At 36.0% G+C, this 19,201-nt stretch overlaps 1 protein-coding gene across 1 annotated transcript in view; it reads right to left on the bottom strand.

Annotated features, from left to right (window-relative positions):
- Positions 1 to 19,201, bottom strand: part of IQCM (IQ motif containing M) — a 484,997-nt gene that overhangs the window by 213,303 nt on the left and 252,493 nt on the right. Inside the window, exons 10-11 of the mRNA XM_082389028.1 lie at positions 12,465 to 12,663; positions 2,151 to 2,295 (exon numbers count right to left, since the gene is read on the bottom strand). Coding sequence (XP_082245154.1) covers positions 2,151 to 2,295; positions 12,465 to 12,663 — 344 coding nt within the window. The remainder of the gene's footprint in view (positions 1 to 2,150; positions 2,296 to 12,464; positions 12,664 to 19,201) is intronic.

The raw sequence follows: 19,201 nt of genomic DNA on the forward strand, positions 1-19,201 counted from the left end.
CTTGCATGGCTTTGGATAAGTCAAATGTAATTCTTTTTTTTTTTTTTCTCTAGAGGCCAGATGTCTTCCCCATCTGGCTTCTTTCAGAATTTTTTTCTTTAGTTTAATTTTCTATAGTTTGAAGATGATATGCCTAGGTGTAGTTTTTTAGAATTTACTCCACTTGGTGTTCTCTGGGCTTCATGGATCTGTGGTTTGGTGTCTGACATTAATTTGGGGAAATTCTCAGTTATTCTTGTTATAAATATTTCTTCTGTTTCTTTCTTCTCCCTCTGGTACTCCCATATGTTACTCCTTTTGTAGTTGCCCCACAGTCCCTGGATACTTTGTTCTGTTTTTTATTTCAGTCTTTGTTCTCTTTGTTTTTCAGTGTTCAAGGATTCTATTGATATAATTTCTAGCTCAGAGAATCTTTCCTCAGCCACCTTTCCAAGAAGCCCATCAGAGGCATTCTTCATTTGTTACAGTATTTTTTATTTTTATCATTTCTTTGGGGTTCTTTCTTGGGATTTCCATCTCTCTGCCTACCTTCCCCATCTGTTCTTGCATGCTGTCTATTTTATGCATAATTAGCATATTTAATCATAGTTGTTTTAAATTCTCAATCTGATAATTCCAACATCCCTGCCACGTCTGGTTCTGATGTTTGCTTTGTCTTTACAAATTGTGTTTTTTGTGTCTTTGTATACCTTGTAGTACACATGTAGCTAGTCATGACATATTGGGTAAAAGAAACTGCTGTAAAAAGGTCTTTAGTAATGTGGTGATAAGGTTCTGGGGGAGAGGAAGTGTTCTAATGATTAGGTCTCAGTGTCTTATGGAGCCTATGTCTCTGGACTGTGAACTTCATGAATGTTTCCCATTTTTTTTCTTCCCCGTTAGGTGGGACAGGATGGTCAGAGTGGACTGGAGTTGGGTATTTCCCTTCCACAGGTTTAATTAGGCTCTGATAATACCCAGCAGGTTAGGCTCTGGTTAATTAGTTTCCCCTGAAGGCAGGCCTTGTTAAGAAGAATGGAGTGCTCTGGCATATTTCAAAATGGTTCGTTTTCTCATATTTACTGTGGGAATCTGATTGAGCTCCTGGAGGTAAATATCACAGTATTGTGGAGGCCCCTTTATGACTGGATCCTCTGGAATTTTTAACTCTCAGAATTGTGCTCCAGCCATTTGTCAATTACAGTTCATTTTTCTTACCCCAGCACTGGTTCCCACATCGGATTCTGCTCATGAGTCTCTGCTCTGGTAAGCTGTGACTTGGTATGCCTATCTCTCCAATCTTAGGGGCAGCAGTTTGCCCTGTGTCTCCCCTCTTTTACGAATCCAAGAAGAGTTGTTGATTTTTTAAGCTGTTCAGCTTTTTTACTTGTTGTTAAGATAGAGTGTTGACTTCCAAGCTCCTTACATACAGAAGCAGAAACCAGAAGTCCTCATTTATTTATTTATTTTTTAATCAAGAAACAGACTGTAATATCCATCTTAATCAAGCAATAATAAATTCATTAAATATAATAAAAATCAGGATCTCTGAAAGTTAAGATAGAAATTGGAAAACCTGTTCTTCACGTAGAATTTCAACACTAATAAGCAACATGTAATGGATATCTGTTGTTTAGTCTGCTCAGTGTCCTTTAACTGTTCTTCTGTTATAAATATATAGTTTTCCTTTGGGAAGCTACTCCCTCCCCCCAATGAATATAGTTTCTATGCAACTCCCAAGCAAATTTCTTTGCCCTACCAAGGCAAAGTGTTGGACACATAACTCAAGCTAAACCAACCTAGAATTTGAATTTAAAGCTCAAGAATAAAAAGTCACAAAGTGATAGCATCTTTTCTATCCCCCAGAGGCAAACAGAGATTGCCCCTTATTTTTTGCTCCTTAGATCTCTGGAGCAGCTCTGGTTCATGTTCTTTCTGAAATCTGATTCTTTAGCTATCTTTCCTTTAAATTTCCTTTTTGTTTAGCCAGAATGAGATCCTAATAAATTAGTCCACATATACATCACCTTAAAAAGTAAATAGCTTGCAGCAATAAAAATATCACCTACTTGTGTTGTCTATGGGTAATTATATGTAAATTATATGTAAATTATTAATGGTTAAAATAATTCCAAACCTAAAATCAAATCAGAAATGACAGCATCACCTACATTTTTTTCTGTCCATCCATTCCTCTAGCTCTGTAAGGTTTATAATTTGTCTCGTCCTCCAAAGACTAAGTCGATATTTAACACGATGGATTAGTCTGCAGTACATGTTTATAACTGTTCTCAAATCTGGTCCATGATACAAAGCCTATAAAACAGCAATATAGACATTTGAACTCTTTATATATTTCTGCTATTTATATTTAATCTGATTTTGCCTTATTCATTTCATCTGTCTCACCCAGTTTCTCAGATTATGATGTATTTTATTTATGTTTTTAAATAAGATTGGTTAAATACATGCATTATAGAGTGGGTTAATCTCCCTAAAGTTCAGAGAACATCATTTTGAGTTGCTCTGTTATCACATACTCATACTTCCCGTATAAAAGAGGTTTTGGTGATGGGTAATAGAAGCTTCCTAGGTTGGTGTACAGATTTTTATAATATGTAGCCCACTTAGCCAGAAAAAAAAATAAAAGTTTTATTAAGGCATTACTCTGTAATGGATGATTCTTACCTAAGCTATCCACTCTGGGTGCTCAAATCCTTGTATTTTCTTTCTTTTGAAAATTATATATTTATGTATTGTACCTATTTTTCACTGGATATTTTCAGATTTTACTTGTTGATTTCTAAGAACAACTCAATATTAAAGAAAGTAATCCTTTTCAGCATATGTGCAAATGTTGTTCTGTCAGTTTACCTTTAATCTGTGACTATATTTTTCTGTATGTTCATTTTATACATTCTACTATAATAAATTTTTTTAATTAAAGTATAAAAATTCATCTATTTCAGGTTTTTTTTCTTTTTGGTTTTGTAAACAGCCAGTTCCATTTTATTTACCAATTCAAATATTTTTACATTTCACATTTTCTAGCTCATTAATTTCTCTACTTATCTTTATTAATTCCTTTTTTTAAAGGTTTATTTTCTCCTTCTTGGCTTCTTGAATTAAAGACTTAATTAACCTATTTTCATTAATTTTTTACAAATGTACTGAAGTTCATGAAATTTCTTCTGAGTCCACTTTCCTTTGATGTGCTTTGCATACCATCATACAAGTAAAAACACTAAAGCATAAAATATTTAAATAACTTTGCCATGGTCCTATAGTTAGTAAATTGCAGAATTGGTTCTGAATTCAAAATAGGGACACTTCAGAGTCCACACTTAATTATATAAGTATTCCTCTTAATTTACTTGAATTTCATATTTTTCACCCATTCTGTAAATTTTTGTTTTGGTTTCTTTCCTAGTATATTATTACACTTATGATTGTTCTTGCTCTTATTTATTTTCTGTTTTGTGTGATTCTTGGAAGGTTGTTTTTATTATTTTATTTTTCTTCACCTTTTTTAAACACTATGTTTAAGCCTATATTTTTTAATTTATCAAAACTATCAATGAAATAATATTTCTTGATTTACCTAAATAAAAAATCTCACTACTTTCCTTTTCTCCTTCCATCTGAATTCCATCAGAATCAGGCAGATTCTGAATGTTTGCTAAGGTCTTTCAACACTTAATAACATTTTCCAGTGTGTATTTTTAATCTGCCTTTTGTTCAATAGGCTCTTGTCATTTTGTTGTTGTTGTTTTGTTTTGTTTTAAATAATGCATTGGTCACACTTTTTTTTTTATGGTTTCTATTTTTTTTTAACATCTTTATTGGAGTATAATTGCTTTACAATGGTGTGTTAGTTTCTGCTGTATAACAAAGTGAATCAGTTATACATATACATATATCCCCATATCTCTTCCCTCTTGCGTCTCCCTCCCTCCCACCCTCCCTATCCCACCCCTCTAGGTGGTCACACAGTACCGAGCTGATCTCCCTGTGCTATGTGGCTGCTTCCCACTAGCTATCTATTTTACATTTGGTAGTGAGGTGGATGGACCTAGAGTCTGTCATACAGAGTGAAGTATGTCACACTTTTGGAGCACTCTCCATCATGTGAATCTTAGCAGAAGGCATAACTCACTTCCTACAATTTGAAGCCACAAATCAGTTGCTCATGATCCAAGCCTCCTCTGTTGCTGGGATGCAGACATGTGACAAAGCTTCCTCCATTATCTGCACCAGACTCAGGTTTTGACTCAAAACTAATAATGCTTTTAAAAGTGAAACAAACAGTGAGAAATATATTTGTGTGGTAAAGTAACCGTGGCAGCAATATCCATTTTCCAAGGGTAGTATTGGTGGAAGCAGAACAGGATTCAGCATTTGCAACAGACTCTGTGCAGGATTTGACTGGAGTCTAAGGAGTTATCTAGGCTAGCTTTCATCATGTTCCTGAGCTTAATTCTTCAGACCTCTGCTCAATATTCTACTCAATACCTTTCTGTTTAAATCTGCCAGTAGGTTTCTTTTGCTAATCATTAAGAATCAAGCATTGTTTTAATTGTATTCTTAGAACATGAGGCAAAAGGTCCCTGCTTGGAGTGCTGCTTAGTTGAATGATGACATTTGCTAAGAGAGCAGGGGCATTTGGTCAGTCACCAAACCCAATATGAGTGTTTTTCCTCCGAATTTAATAAATCCTCTTTTGTGGACACAACCTGTCTTGTGAAGAAACCCTTCTCAGATCTGAGGCATTCAGAAGGCTACCTAGGAGGTTTTCATGGTTAAGAAGTTGGGTCAGAGAAAATGGCAATGGTCCATCTGTGTGGTTCTTATTATAGCAAGCCTCTCTGCCAGCCTTCTGTACAGAAATATGCCTCAGTTATGATGCTATGTCATCTCAGTATGTGAATCTTTCACCATATTTCTAAACGTTTCTCAAGACAGAATTAATCAGAAAAATGTACAAATTGATATTTACAACAGCAATATTGAAATAAAAGACAATGCAAATTACTAATTATAATTTTCCAATCCATGTTGATTTAAAGTGTAAATGTATCATGCTTATCGTACATCAGGATTTAAAATTTTTTTTCCAAATATATGTCAGCTTTTTATTTGATATGGTCATGTCTTTTTTTAAAGTAATGGATTGATTGCTTGTTGGGAGAATTCCATTACCATATGATACTTAGTGGGACTTAATTTCTTTGATTACTAGCAAGAGTAGCTTCTTTCATGTTTACTAGCCATTTATGTTTCTCCTACTGTGAAGTACTAGTTCTTCTACCTATTTTTGCCTAGGCCTTCATTCCTAGCAGCATTGGAAATCACTGATCTAACCCTCTTTATTATACTGTGTCTGAACTTCCTTGATCTAGCATATTCTGGTTTTCTTCATACCTCTCTAGCTATGGAATTCATTTGTGGAATCCTCATCTCTGCCTTCCCCCTTGAGCATTGGTATTTCTCACTCTTGCCTTTACATGCCTCTCTCCTTACTTTACATATGCTCTCTGGACAATGACATCAATTCCAATGGCTCTAGACAGTATCACTAATAATGATTCTCAAATCTACGGATGAGGGCAGAGTACAGAGGGCATCCTTGGTCAGGGAGCTGAATCAAAATGTGTAGAAAAGATTTCCCAGATTTCACATCCTCTCATCCCATTCACCATCATGTTGAAAATAATTTATTCAAAAACATGTGCCAGGAAAGTTCTAGACCTTGTGGAGTAGTGAACAGAAAAGACAAAATTCCTGTCTCACAATGAGTTACATTCTGATGGAAGGAACAATAATCCAATAAACAAATATGTATGTATAGGTGGCAGTCCGTGGTATGAAGAACAATAGTGTTTTAAATGGAATAGGGAGTGACCAGAGTGTTATTTTTTATAGGGTAGTATGGGGCAGGCTTTTTGATAATGTAACAATGAACAGAAAGACGAATGAAATAAGAGAGCCATGCAGTCACTTGGGGAAAGAGCTTTCTCAGAGATAAAATGAGAATCATTGCTAAATTGATCCACTTTTATGGGTGGGATGGTTTTATATTCTTCTTCAGGTGTGTTAAGGTGGAAAAAGTTTAAGAACTACTGACGAACCTCAAATGTTTCCCTATGGCCCAATCTTCCTTCTGAGCTTAGACTCATATACCCAACTGCTTCCCAGACATCTCAAGTATGTTCCACAGGCACTTCAAACTCAATGTTGAAAACTGGACTCTGTCTCCTTTCCTTTCCTCCCACCTCTCCTACTCACTCCTCCGAAGTTCTATATTTCACAATCATCCATCAGGTTGCCCAAGACAAAAACCTAGGATCCATTCCTGACTCCTCCAGTTCCCTTATCTCCAAATCTAATCAAACCCAATGTCCTACCTACTGTGCATTTCTCCAACTTTACCCCAAGCCACCACCATCATGCACTGGATTACTGAAAAAGAATACTAGTTGTTCTTTCTCTAATTCTGCCACCTTCTTTCCCCAATTCATTGTCCAGAGTCAGTAATTTTTCTAAAATAAAAAATCTCTTCATGTCACTGACCTGCTTTAAAGTCATCCATTCCCATACACTAAGTATAAAGTATAAACTCCTTAGCATGGTTTTTAAGAACATTGTTAATCTGCTCCTACCTTCATCTTCCTCTACTGCCACTGTCCTCCCAACCAGCCCCCTAAATGTTCTGTATCACCTAAGGCTGTTGAGATTCCCTGGGCCTACAACTCTCTCAACCTCCCCGTCTACATGACAAAACACAACTACCCTTCATCCCCCAGATCTCAATTTGTTGACACTACCCCCACACCAGACACAGTCCTTTGGGTTCAGTGGTCTTTCTAAGTTCTCTAATAATACCTAAGACCTGGTTACCTCTATTTCTGTCTGGACTATTTGCTCTATGCACCAGGCAAGATATCAGATCTAGTAAATAGTAACTATGATCACATTTTTTTAAAAGTGTTCTGGAATACATTAATATAGTTCTCCCAGTACCTGAGAGTTAACACATTTATGTAATAAAACTATTCTGTACAAGGTCACCAGTGCCACAGGTCCATGAATGGGCTTCAGAATTTTCTTATTATTTCTTATTGGGGTTTTTTTTAGATAATGAGAGGAAATCCATACTTTATCAAATTTTCAAAGGATTCTGTAACCCCCAAAAGAATAAAGACCACTGATCTATGCATGGGATATTAAAATTCAGATTTCCAGGATTTCTCCAATTTTATTTATTCAACAAATGTTTATTCAAAACCAATTTTGAACGCTTTTTTATTGCAACCACCAGCCATTCAAATGTTTTAGAATTTCAGTATTTTTGACAAACAGCACCTGAACATATCAACTTAAGACTAAAATTTTTAAATGTAAATTATAAATATTCAGAGAAAAATCTTTAAGTTAAAATCTTAGAGGCATTACACTGAGGAAAATACTGTTTTTGTGTCTTTAGGATTTTTTTCTGGATCATATTAACTTATACCAAAACACATGCAAACAAACAACATAGAAATTTTAAAAGGAAAAGGATATTGTGGAAATAAATAATGCTGATAGTTAAAGGCAGCAATCTCTGTGGTCTCCTTATGACTGATATAATTCAATGCTGCTTCATTATTTCTAAATAAACCCAAACTAGAGCATTTCACAGGAAATGGTGGAAACTATACAGTCTCCTGAGGTACTTTAGAGCAACATTCTAGCAGATACTGTCTACAGCCACAAGCTCTGAAGTGCCAGCCAAACAATATGACTATGGAAGTTTCCCAGTGGAGGGATTTCCACAGTGCTGACAATTATCCAGTGATTTGCTGTGCAGCCTTTAGACCAGAAAGTCTATCAGGAATTCCCCCAACAGCAACCCTGCACAAGTCTCAGTCCTGGAACTGGACTGCCACATTACAGCCCTGCCACATGACCATTTCAACAGTAAGCAGAACAACATTAACCGTATCAACAGAGCAGCCACGCAACATACACACCAATGGTGGAATAAAAAAATCAATGATCATAACAAATTTCATAACCAAATCAAAGTCAACAATCTAGTTTATATTTGCTCAGACCCTTGAAAAAGGCTTCCCATTCTTTTTATCTCAATTCTACCTCCACATAGAAATTCAACATTTTCCTTGCCGAGCTCTCCTTTTCACTATCATCTTGGGCTCACTCTTGTTCTCTACATTTTCTAGACTAATTTTGTCCCAGAGGTTATGGATGATGCTACAGTTCTCTCCAACATCAGGAAATGCTAAAATTAAGTTAAATTATAATATAAATATATTATCATATACATAATATCATGTGTATGATATATTTATTTATATATGTTTATATATATATGTATATATATGAATCATTAGAGTGCCCGGATAAACTTCTACAACTATATTTTGTTGAATTAATTCATCCATTCTAAGACATTTGTTGAATAGCTACCATATGCCAAGCACTATTCTAAGCCTTTGGACACGGTAGCAAACAAGACAAAAAACAATATAAACATATACAAACAAGAAAATAAACAAGAAAAACAGCAGATAATAAGTGAATATAGTTAAAATGAGAGAGAATGCATGTATCAAAACAGTATGTGGTGCTATATAATATAAAAGTAAAGAGTATGTACTCCTAAACAGGTCACAGAAATTGTAGTGCCCATGACAGAGGTGTAAACAAAAGGTCAAAATGTAGAGGACTGGGCACAATAACGACCAAAAATAGAGAGATCAGCTCTGCTTGATGGACCACAGAAGGTGTCTAGGTGTGAACACTTAAGGAAGATCTTAAAGAATGAGTTGGAGTTTATCAGAAAATTAGGAAGAGTATTCCACTCTGAGAGAACAGTTTAAAAACATAAGATAATAGGAAACAATCAGGGAATTAAAGGATTTGGGCTTTGCTAGAGCAGAGGGTATTAGTGAAGAAGTGTCCTGTGATGAGGCTGGACAGTGGGAAACGGCCAGACCAGAGAGGCCATGTGTACTATGTTAGAGAGTCCGTATTTCATCTAATAAGAAACATGGGGTTATCAAAAGACTATAAAGAAATGGAATAAGGTCATCAGAGTGGAATTTCCTCAATTGCATATGACAGATTAGATGGGAGTAGGTCTATAGGCAGGGAGGCCAATTAGGAGACAACTGCAGTTCTCCATGTGAGGAGTGATGAATAGGAGCACTGGTAAGAGCCCAGAGAGGAAAAGTAGCACAAGAAATGTTAAGGAAGTGGTGATCAACTGAATATGGGGGTGAGAAAGTTGAAGCAGACTAAGAAAACTCCAGGTGTACAGCTTGGAAAACGGGTGGTGGGACAGTTCACCAAAATAGGTAGTACAGGAAAGGAAGAGCTTTGTGGAGTAAGAAAATAAGTTCATTGAAGGCTCCTTGGAGTTTGATTTAACTATGGACCTTGCAAATGGGCAATTAAATGCCTAAATCTAGAGCTAGAGAGATAGGTCTGGGATAGGGCCTTAGATTAGATTAGGGAGCAATCAGCTATAAAGTAGTTTAAGTTGATGGTATAATATGTAGAATGAGCATGGGCTTTGGGGTCAGACAAGGGTTTGAATTCTAGCTCTGTCACTTACCAGGAGGGCAACTCTGGCCAAATGACTTAATTTCTCTGAGCATCAGTTTCTTCACATATAAAATGTGAAGCAGCGATTTCACAGAATTACTGAAAGATTAACTATATGGAATGCTTACTTATTGTCAGAGTTTTACACGCATTATCACATTTAATCATCAGAACTACAAATGTATGTTATATGTACATATTAATGCATGTATAAATATACACACGTTGATAGGCAATGGACTACCTTCTAACAGCAAGCCTGTATTCTCAGAGAAATTCACTCAGGGTGCCCAATGAGAGGCCATTTGGGGGGCTCCTCCCAGAAAATCCAGGAATTCAAGTGGGCACTCCTGATCTATTCTTCTATTTCTAGTTGGTTTTCCAAATTCCTTTATGAGTAGCACAACTTTAGTCCTCAAGGTGAAACATTTTTGGATTCTCTCAAAGTTTTGCCAAAATCCATCCACTCAGGTTCTTCTGCATTTGCCCAGCCAAAATAGGTCCTTATGCTTTACTCTGAATGTCAGAATTGCTGTTTATAAAAGTTGCTCAGGTGGGTGTGTGGATGTTTATGTAGTTTCTTTTTAAGGTGAAGGTTTATGCACTGACAGAGTACTCAGGAGTGTGGGAAGTGGAAAGTTGTTTTAAACAGAGAATAAGCAGATAGCATAGGAGAAACAAAATCAATGCAAATAGGTGGTCCCAGCCTTAGAGTAAAAGTAATCCCAGAACTGTTGGGTTAAGGATAAGCTAGGCATTTGTTCACAGTCTCCAGCTTGATACAATCTGAAACTGTCACAAGAGTAGATTATTCGTAACATTTTCTTAAACCAAAGAATGTAGACAGAACTTTATTTAGAAAAATCATAGGTATATTGACAAGGTGACTATTCAAAAGTCTGCTTAATTGAATCTAAATGTCCATTGATGGATGAATGGATAAAGAAGATGTGGTACACCAGTCAGAATGGCCATCATCAAAACATCTACAAACAATAAACGCTGGAGAGGGTGTGGTGAAAACGGAACCCTCTTGCACTGTTGGTGGAAATGTAAATTGATACAGCCACTATGGAGAACAGTATGGAGGTTTCTTAAAAAACTAAAAATAGAACTACCATATGACCCAGCAATCCCACTACTGGGTATATACCCTGAGAAAACCATAATTCAAAAAGAGTCATGTACCACAATGTTCATTGCAGCACTATTTACAATAGCCAGGACATGGAAGCAACCTAAGTGTCCATCGACAGATGAATGGATAAAAAAGATGTGGCACATATATACAATGGAATATTACTCAGCCATAAAAAGAAACGAAATTGAGTTATTTGTAGTGAGGTGGATGGGTCTAGAGCCTGTCATACAGAGTGAAGTAAGGCAGAAAGAGAAAAACAAATACTGTATGCTAACACATATATATGGAATCTAAAAAAAAAAATGGTTCTGATGAACCTAGGGTCAGGACAGGAATAAAGACGCAGACGTAGAGAATGGACTTGAGGACATGGGGGAGGGGAGAAGGGGAAGTTGGGACAAAGTGAGAGAGTGGCATTGACATATACACACTACCAAATGTAAAACAGATAGCTAGTGGGAAGCAGCTGCATAGCACAGGGAGATCAGCTTGGTGCTTTGTGACCACCTAGAGGGGTGGGATAGGGAGAGTGGGAGGGAGCCTCAAGAGGGAGGGAATATGGGGATACATATATACATATAGCTGATTCACTGTTATACAGCAGAAACTAACACAACATTGTAAAGCAATTATAATCCAATAAAGATATAAATAAATAAATAAATAAATATGCAGGAGAATGCTTAAAAAATTTGTGGTATATATATATAAAGTATATACATAAATGTATTTTTATATATAAATATATATTTATATATTTAGAAAATATATATAAATGTATATATTTATACATTTATACATAGCTAAAAATGTGTATATTTATATACTTATACTCAGCCAAAAAAAAGAATAAAATCTTGCCATTTGTGACAACCTAGAGGATATTTGTATGGACCTAGAGGGCATTATGCTAAGTGAAATAAGTCAGACAGAGAAAGACAAATACTGCATGATTTCACGTATATATGGAATATAAAAAGGAAAACAAATGAACAAACATAACAAAACAGAAACAGAGTCATAGACACAAACAGGTTTTTGCCAGAGGAGAGGGGGTCGGAGGGAGGAGAGAAACAGGTAAAAGAGATTAAGAGGTATAAATTTCCAATTCTAAAATATATGAGTCACGGGTATGAAATGTACAGTATGGGGAATTTACTCAGTAATTACATAATATCTTTGTATGGTGACAAATGATAACTAGACTTGTTGTGGTGATCATTTTGAAATGTATCAACTCCTATGTTGTGAAATAGTAACTAACATAGTGTTGTAGGTCAATTACACCTCAAAAACAACAAACAAACAAACTCATAGAAAAAGAGACCAGATTTGTGGTTACCAGAGGAGAGGGGGAGGCAAAGGGGAAATTGGAGGAAGGCAGTCAACAGGTACAAACTTCCAGTTATAGGATAAATGAGTACTAGGGATGTCATGTACAGCAGGACAAATATAATGAACTCAGCTGTATGTTATATATGAGAGATGTTAAGAGAGTAAATCCTGAGAGTTCTCATCACAAGGAAATTTGTTTTCTATTTCTTAATTTTGTATCTATATGAGATGATGAGTGGTCATTAAACTTACTGTGGTAATCATTTTGTGATGTATGTAAGTCAAATCATTAGGCTGTATACTTTAAACTTGTACAGTGCTGTGTATCAGTTATATCTCAATAAAACTGGAAGAATAAAAGACTTTTTAAACACATTATAATATTCAATATATGCTTTACCTTCATCATTATTCTTTGGAATCTTCTGCGTTCGAGCCACCCTCTGACAAGTGCCTGCATGACGATGACCATTCTAACTATGTTTTTGGTAATTGCGAATTTTTTCCTTCCCTGGAACACTTGGAAGATTTCTATGTGTGGTCCAATCCTTTTAACTTTATTGTCAAGTTTATCACTTTTACTTAGAATAGATTTTGGGCTAAAAATAAAATATAGAACTTTCTTATTATAGTTAATAAGAAAAATAAACTTCTAAAAAGTCTTAAATTCACTTTCATAATGAATATATTGAAATAGGAAATATATTGTAATTAGCGCATAAAATTCATAGGTATATCAACTGAACATTCCAATAGGGTTCTCCAAAGAAGGTTGAATATGCCAGAATTAATATAACATGTGTAAATTAACCTTTTGAAGAAAGGAAACCCAAAACAAAGTGAATCTGTCAAAGCTTATCCACAACTATTCAAAAGAGAAATATAGTATCTAAGGAACAAAATATTTTCCTATGACAGGGCACATTAGTAAAAATAACTTTCCTGTCCCAGAAGCTATTTTAAACTAAAGATCGCTTCAAAATTATTTGGCACTGATACTCTACTTACCAAACATCATCTGAAAAGTAATTTTATTTTCCAAATGCACTCAACTGAGAGGCAGGGTAGTGTATTGTTAGGGCCATGGACTACAGAATCGCAGAACTGAGGGATCATACTGGAAAACATGACAAGCCCTGCAACACTGATATGGATGGTCCATCCTTGCAGTGATGATGACCCTGTAAGAAAACTACAGACTTTCTACTATGAACAGACTGTCTGTAACCTTGGCAATCTTCTGTCTGTTTTTTTCCTTTATATATCTGTTGCATTTTTTATAGGTAGTCTGTTTTTTCAAAGTCTTCCAAAGTTCAAAGTGTAGTTTCCTTGCAATTTTTAGCATACAAACATCTTTTTTGTTGTTGTTGTTGTTGGATTTTTTATTTTTATTTTTTATTTTTTTAACAAAAGACCCCAAATAGCCAAAGCAATCTTGAGAAAGAAAAATAGAGCGGGAGGAATCAGTCTCCTGGACTTCAGACTATACTACAAAGCTACAGTAATCAAGACAGTATGGTCCTGGCACAAAAAGTAGCCACTACTGATCAGTGACATTTGCTCAAGCACAGAAAATTGTCCTCCATATTTACTTTTGACCTATAGTTAAAGATACAGAACCGAGGCTGTTATTTCTTTGTGTTTGTGTATATAAATAAAAAATGTCCTTTTTGTCTTTGCAAAAGAAAGGAAGTTAGCCTTGTATGATGTTCTTGTAACTGTAGCTCTTTTGTATCTTTGGTTGGTTCTTTCTCTTATTCTCTCTCTTGAGAAAACTTTTGTAGATTAACGAGTCAAAAATATAACATGTGCTGTAGAGAAATATTCAAATTGACAAAGCTACCAGAAAAGGCAAAGTCTTCTTTTTGTTTGTTTAAATTAAGATTGATTTTGAATAGCTTAGAAAAGAGGGAGCTCTGCCTTCTAAGAGTATTTTTGCTCCTTTAATATAACAATTTTTATGAACAGGCCTCCATGTATGCGATAAACTGGGAATGAGGATGAAATAGAAATGGTCACTTCTGGCTTGGCCAGAGTTTCAAGACCTACTGTGAAATCTAAAGGACCCTGAGTTGATGACTTTTTCTCCTTTTTCTCAGAAGAAATAAGTCTTCTAGAAATACCTAGATAAGCCAAATTTATAGTCAAAGTTTCATGTTCTAACAATAAGGTGTAAAAAAATCTTAAAGGGATATGTGTGACTGACTGTAAAGTGACGTGTAATGCGTATTGTTAAAGTACCAGCAGTGGTCACCGCATCTCTGCTGGTCTCCTAAGTTGCCTTGAATGGCACAGAGTTCTTAGTCATGTACTGAAAAGTATATGTAGTGTGGGAGGGGGTCGGGGGATGGGAGAAGGAGAATTGAAATTAGTTATTTTTGGTTAAAAGCTATAGTTGATATGAGTGATTAGAATTACATTAATTAAAAGGATTATAAGGAAACACAAGCATGTTTACAAAATGATGGATACGTTTTATCTGGTTTTTTATCAATTGAAGAAGAAAAGAATTTTATCTTAGGCCCTAGCCATATGGACTTTCGTCAATAGCACATCTCTAAACAATTGGAATGTTAAAAATAAAAGAAAGGGAAATTTAAAGTTGAAGAATAATTTATTGAAGGCTTGATGGAAAGTGAATTATATTTACAAATAATGAGTTTGAAAAGAAGCTATGAAATATACAAAATTTTGACAAAGTTAGGTCACTTTTGATAAGCAAGCTTAATCTTAAAATAGAGAAATGCCTGTGAATGAATTCTCAACTATGAAATGTTGTATAGGTGGTATACAGAAAGAAAGTAAAATTAGAATTTGATTTTCTTTCTGTTACACTGAGAAACTGATTTTTGAATAACAGTCTGCTCCTAATATGACAGAGGAAAAATAGTTCACTACCTTCATTATAGTTTCCCTAGGAAACAAAAGTTCCTGTATCACAAAAATATTTCTCCTATTAGGCTTATAAATCTTTTTTTCTTCTTCCTTGTGATCTACTTCTTACAAAATCTGGTATTCCTAATATTTAATGTTACTTGTAGCTATGTTACTTTTTTTTACTCTAAAGGCACCTATAACTTTTACTGATACTGCGCCTCCTGTGAAAATTCTTTCCAATTCAAATTCAAGCCCCAAATTTAAAAACAAACTGTTGTGATGTCTTTTTAACCTATCTTTTGGGCGTCCCAGATGGCTGAAAGACCATACCAAAGATTTTTTTTCCTTCACTATATAAGAGGAGGAATGCTAGAAATAGCAAGGTATGTGTGGCATAGTTGTTACATAAATGAGTCAAAAATGGCCCTTGTATATTGGTCCCTATGTTGTTTACTTCTTACGTTAGGCAAGTATTAGCTCAAAAGCCTGCTGGCTCCAAACTCAAAATTCTTAAACATCCGATTGTTTTAAATATGGCCCAAACAAGCATATTTTTCAGCCATTTAGAGCCTGCCTGTTTTGCATGTCCCATGAAACTATAACCAACATCTACTAGCCATAGATAAGACAAACCTTGAGGCCATAAAAGACCGCAAGCCACTGCTGCCCACTGGAGCTCTCTGACCCAGAGACACCCTCATCTTGCTGTGAGTGATATCATGTAGACACGTAAGCCCCCCTCTGACTCTCCCACTCCCACAGGAGTTCCCTTACCCTCTTCCCCTTCTGGGTGATGGCTCTATGTCATGATCTCTAGAAGGTCTTCTGCTGTGAGGGACTTCCCCTCTCACGCAAAGCTGTCCATATGATGCCCAGATAAAGCTTGTTATGTGCCATTGCCACTTCATGCCCATGCCTTTTCCTTGATTATCCCCATGATCTTTGAACTCAGTACAATGATCCATAGTTTTACTTAATTCAGCACTACTATTGAATATATTGAAATAGTCAATACATTGAAAGCTGTCCTATTTATCCAAGTCCAAACCATGAAAAGAAATCAAACAAAAGTCTCCTCCTTAAGTTAAATATATAACAACTAAAATATTATTAATATAAATGTATTAGGAGCTCACTGTGATAAACTGATTGCACTGATGGCCAATTAATGCTTCCTTATGTCCCTATCTTTGCAATGTGATTTTATAGCCCCACCCATCAAGAGGTAGAATCAAGTTACCTACCTGTGAATCTAGGCTATGATCAAGGTATCAGATCAAATAGTTTTCAGATAGAGAAGGAATCATTAAACAAGATTGCATGTGAGAAAAGATACAATAAGTTAATTAGTAAGTTAATCATATCTAAACATTAGACACTGAGCTTGGCAAACATTTGAACAGGGAATTTCCTTTCAACTGCTAATGCTTATATGATAATATATATTAAACACTACATCAGTTTTAGAGTTTGTTTCAGATATTGCTACTAATTAGTTTTGGCTGATATTGAAGTATTTTGTATGTTCCATTTATAAAAGCACACTTCGCCCATCTGTTCATAGGTTGAAAGTAATTAAAGGACACTTATTTTGGCTGTTGTAAAAGCCAAATACTTTTTAAGCTGCAAATATGTGACAAAATCAGTTCAGGTTGCCAAGTTCGGAAATACATTAAAAGAGATTTGTGATGCCTCCCTACCCCCAATTCCTCTTCCAACTTGCATTATCGAGAAGTAAATATCATCGCTTTCCTGATTAGACTATCATGCCTGTTTTGTCCAAATGCTTTGTAATTTAGTTATAATTTACACAATTTACTCTGATTTGGACCCTCTGCTAGCAAGCTGTGTCAAGGGCTTTCGTTTCCTGTACTTGCAGCCTTGAAGTAGAAACACGTGATGCCCTCATGCTTTGAATGCTGGATCTGAAAGCAACTTGGCTAACAAGTGAAACAAGTTTGTGGCTTACTTTAATGTCCTATATGAGGTCTGTTCAGTTTAAAAACAATGCATTAAATTCAGCATGGGTGATAGAGATTTTTAAGAACAGGGATGTTACACATTTCCATGAAAAATCTTGTGTCAATATTATTTAGTACTCCATTTTCAAATCTTCCCAAGGGTTTAGTACTTCATGCTAGCAAAACCTATTCACTTAAAAAAAATCAAAACAGAATTCCTGGAACTTTTAAAAACAGGTGCAATCCTCCTGAAGTGGAAGATAGACACCAGTTTAGTTAAGGCAAAAATTTTAAATAGTTTAAATATGTGAATGAGATGTGTTTTCTTCTGTGCTTTCCACACTTTTTTTGTGTTCTGATCATTCCTCACAATGCTAGCCTGCCCTGAGCCAAAAAACCCAAGACCCCTCCTATTTTGGGTAGCTCCCAGTTCCATAGTAATCTCTTTCACTAGATCATATTAAAGGGTGAGGTTGATATTCTATTTAAAGCCTCTGAGGGTAGTTGGCTTCAACAGTTTACAACCTCAAGTGCTCTAACTAGTACCTATCCAGAAATGCAAATGCTACACTGGGCTGGGAGGATTTCTTCTCCCTGCCCCCATACCTGATTTTCCTAGGAAGACCTTCTCCCAGCCCATCATGTCATATCTCTGGAAAGATGGGTTTTATTTTTGCTGCTGCTGCTGCTTGGTTTCAAGTTTCTAACAGTTCTTCCTCAAAACAAGATAGAGCTTTTTAAATTCCAAATTCAGTTCAAAAAAATGCAATTATTCTTTCCTGCACATATCAGCTTTTTGGAGGAACGCTATTCGTTATGAATTAAACTGAAATTATCATTTCAGACAATACAAAAACAAAAGCAGAGAGGAAACACTGGTTTTGTTCAAATTTAATTGATTCTGACATTAAGGGCAAGGTAAGCATGATGCACTTCCAGGGAATTCTCTCTGAAACAAACATTTAAACCACCTTTTTATTGTACCTACATGTTTTTATCTGAAGGGCACTGAAAAAAATTACCGCTGAAGATGTCTGTAATGACTAGGGTGTTTATGCCAAAGGTGTAATGAGAGCTGATTTTTCTGTGGCACAGCGACCAGAGTTGTCCATTTTTCACGAGCTTATCTATGCAATAGGGAACATAATGAGTTGTATAGTCTTTCTCCCAAAACATTCATTTATTCCTCTTGGGGTAGCCCTTTGCTCTCAACCCAAACTTTGGTCAGTTATGGAGAAGAGCTGGCTCTACCCCCTGCCATCCATCTCTCTCATCTCTGCTCCAAAAGAGCAGACAATGAAGATCGGTGCCTGTCCACAGATTCCTTTTCCCTAGAACCGGGCTTCAGGTAATGAAATAAATCCCCACAACAGTTCAGGTGATTCTAAAAATAATTTCTGATATTATACTCAATATTTTATTCCCAACCACATAACTGTTTTAGGGACTGTCATTTCCAGGAATTGAGGAGACCCTCAAGCAAGCACACTCAGAGTGGTGGTCAGAAAGCAGGTCAAATTCTACTAGAAAAACAGGAAATGTGGACAGTCTTTGGAACAACCTGGAGAGGGATGGGACTTTGTAACCTCCTCTCCCCATGCTTCTGCTTCCCTACTCTCCCTCTGTATGAGTGATTCCATGAAAAAGTGTAATGGAAAATCTGATTTTCTCTGCTTGAGACATCCATTCATTCTTATTTTACTTTTCTGGGTAGGATTACTGTGATTTAGAGATGAGAACTTATGTGTTCTCCCTCTCATTATTCTGCTTGCTGTTTCTCAGATGTTTTCCTTTTGATTCCACACAGGAATTGTTACCAATAATGTTTGCTTCTTTCCCTACCCGGTTATTGTTCGCATCAATAAGGCGAAATTACTTTTTATAGCAGCAGACAGAAAAATTATTATTCATTGACCAAGGAATGGAGAAGGAGGAGGTCTTGTTCTAAAAGCCCCTTCTCCCTGAGTGTAGGCAAGGGTGAGATTTTCATAGGAAAAGGGGCTAAAGGGGCGGTATGGGGCAGAGGTCTTGTCATTTAGGTTCATGGAAATGGGTGGTGATTTCCTGGACCAGGGTCTGCACCTCTTTTCTGCCCTTTTATGGTCCTTTGGAGTTTGGGTCAGAAGCAGAGGGAACAAACATGGTGCCCTTGGGCAGGAATTTTAGCACTAAAATGAGATGATAAATAGTTGTAGGGAGACCTTTGTCCCAATTTCAAGTTCAGCCAGCTTATACCACTTCCTTGTAGTTAAGCCCTCTTGTTCCTGTCAATGTAAACACAGCTAGAAGATACAGTCAG

This window comes from Balaenoptera borealis (assembly GCF_965194805.1).
Source record: "Balaenoptera borealis genome assembly, chromosome: 4".
NCBI classification, from domain to species: domain Eukaryota; kingdom Metazoa; phylum Chordata; class Mammalia; order Artiodactyla; family Balaenopteridae; genus Balaenoptera; species Balaenoptera borealis.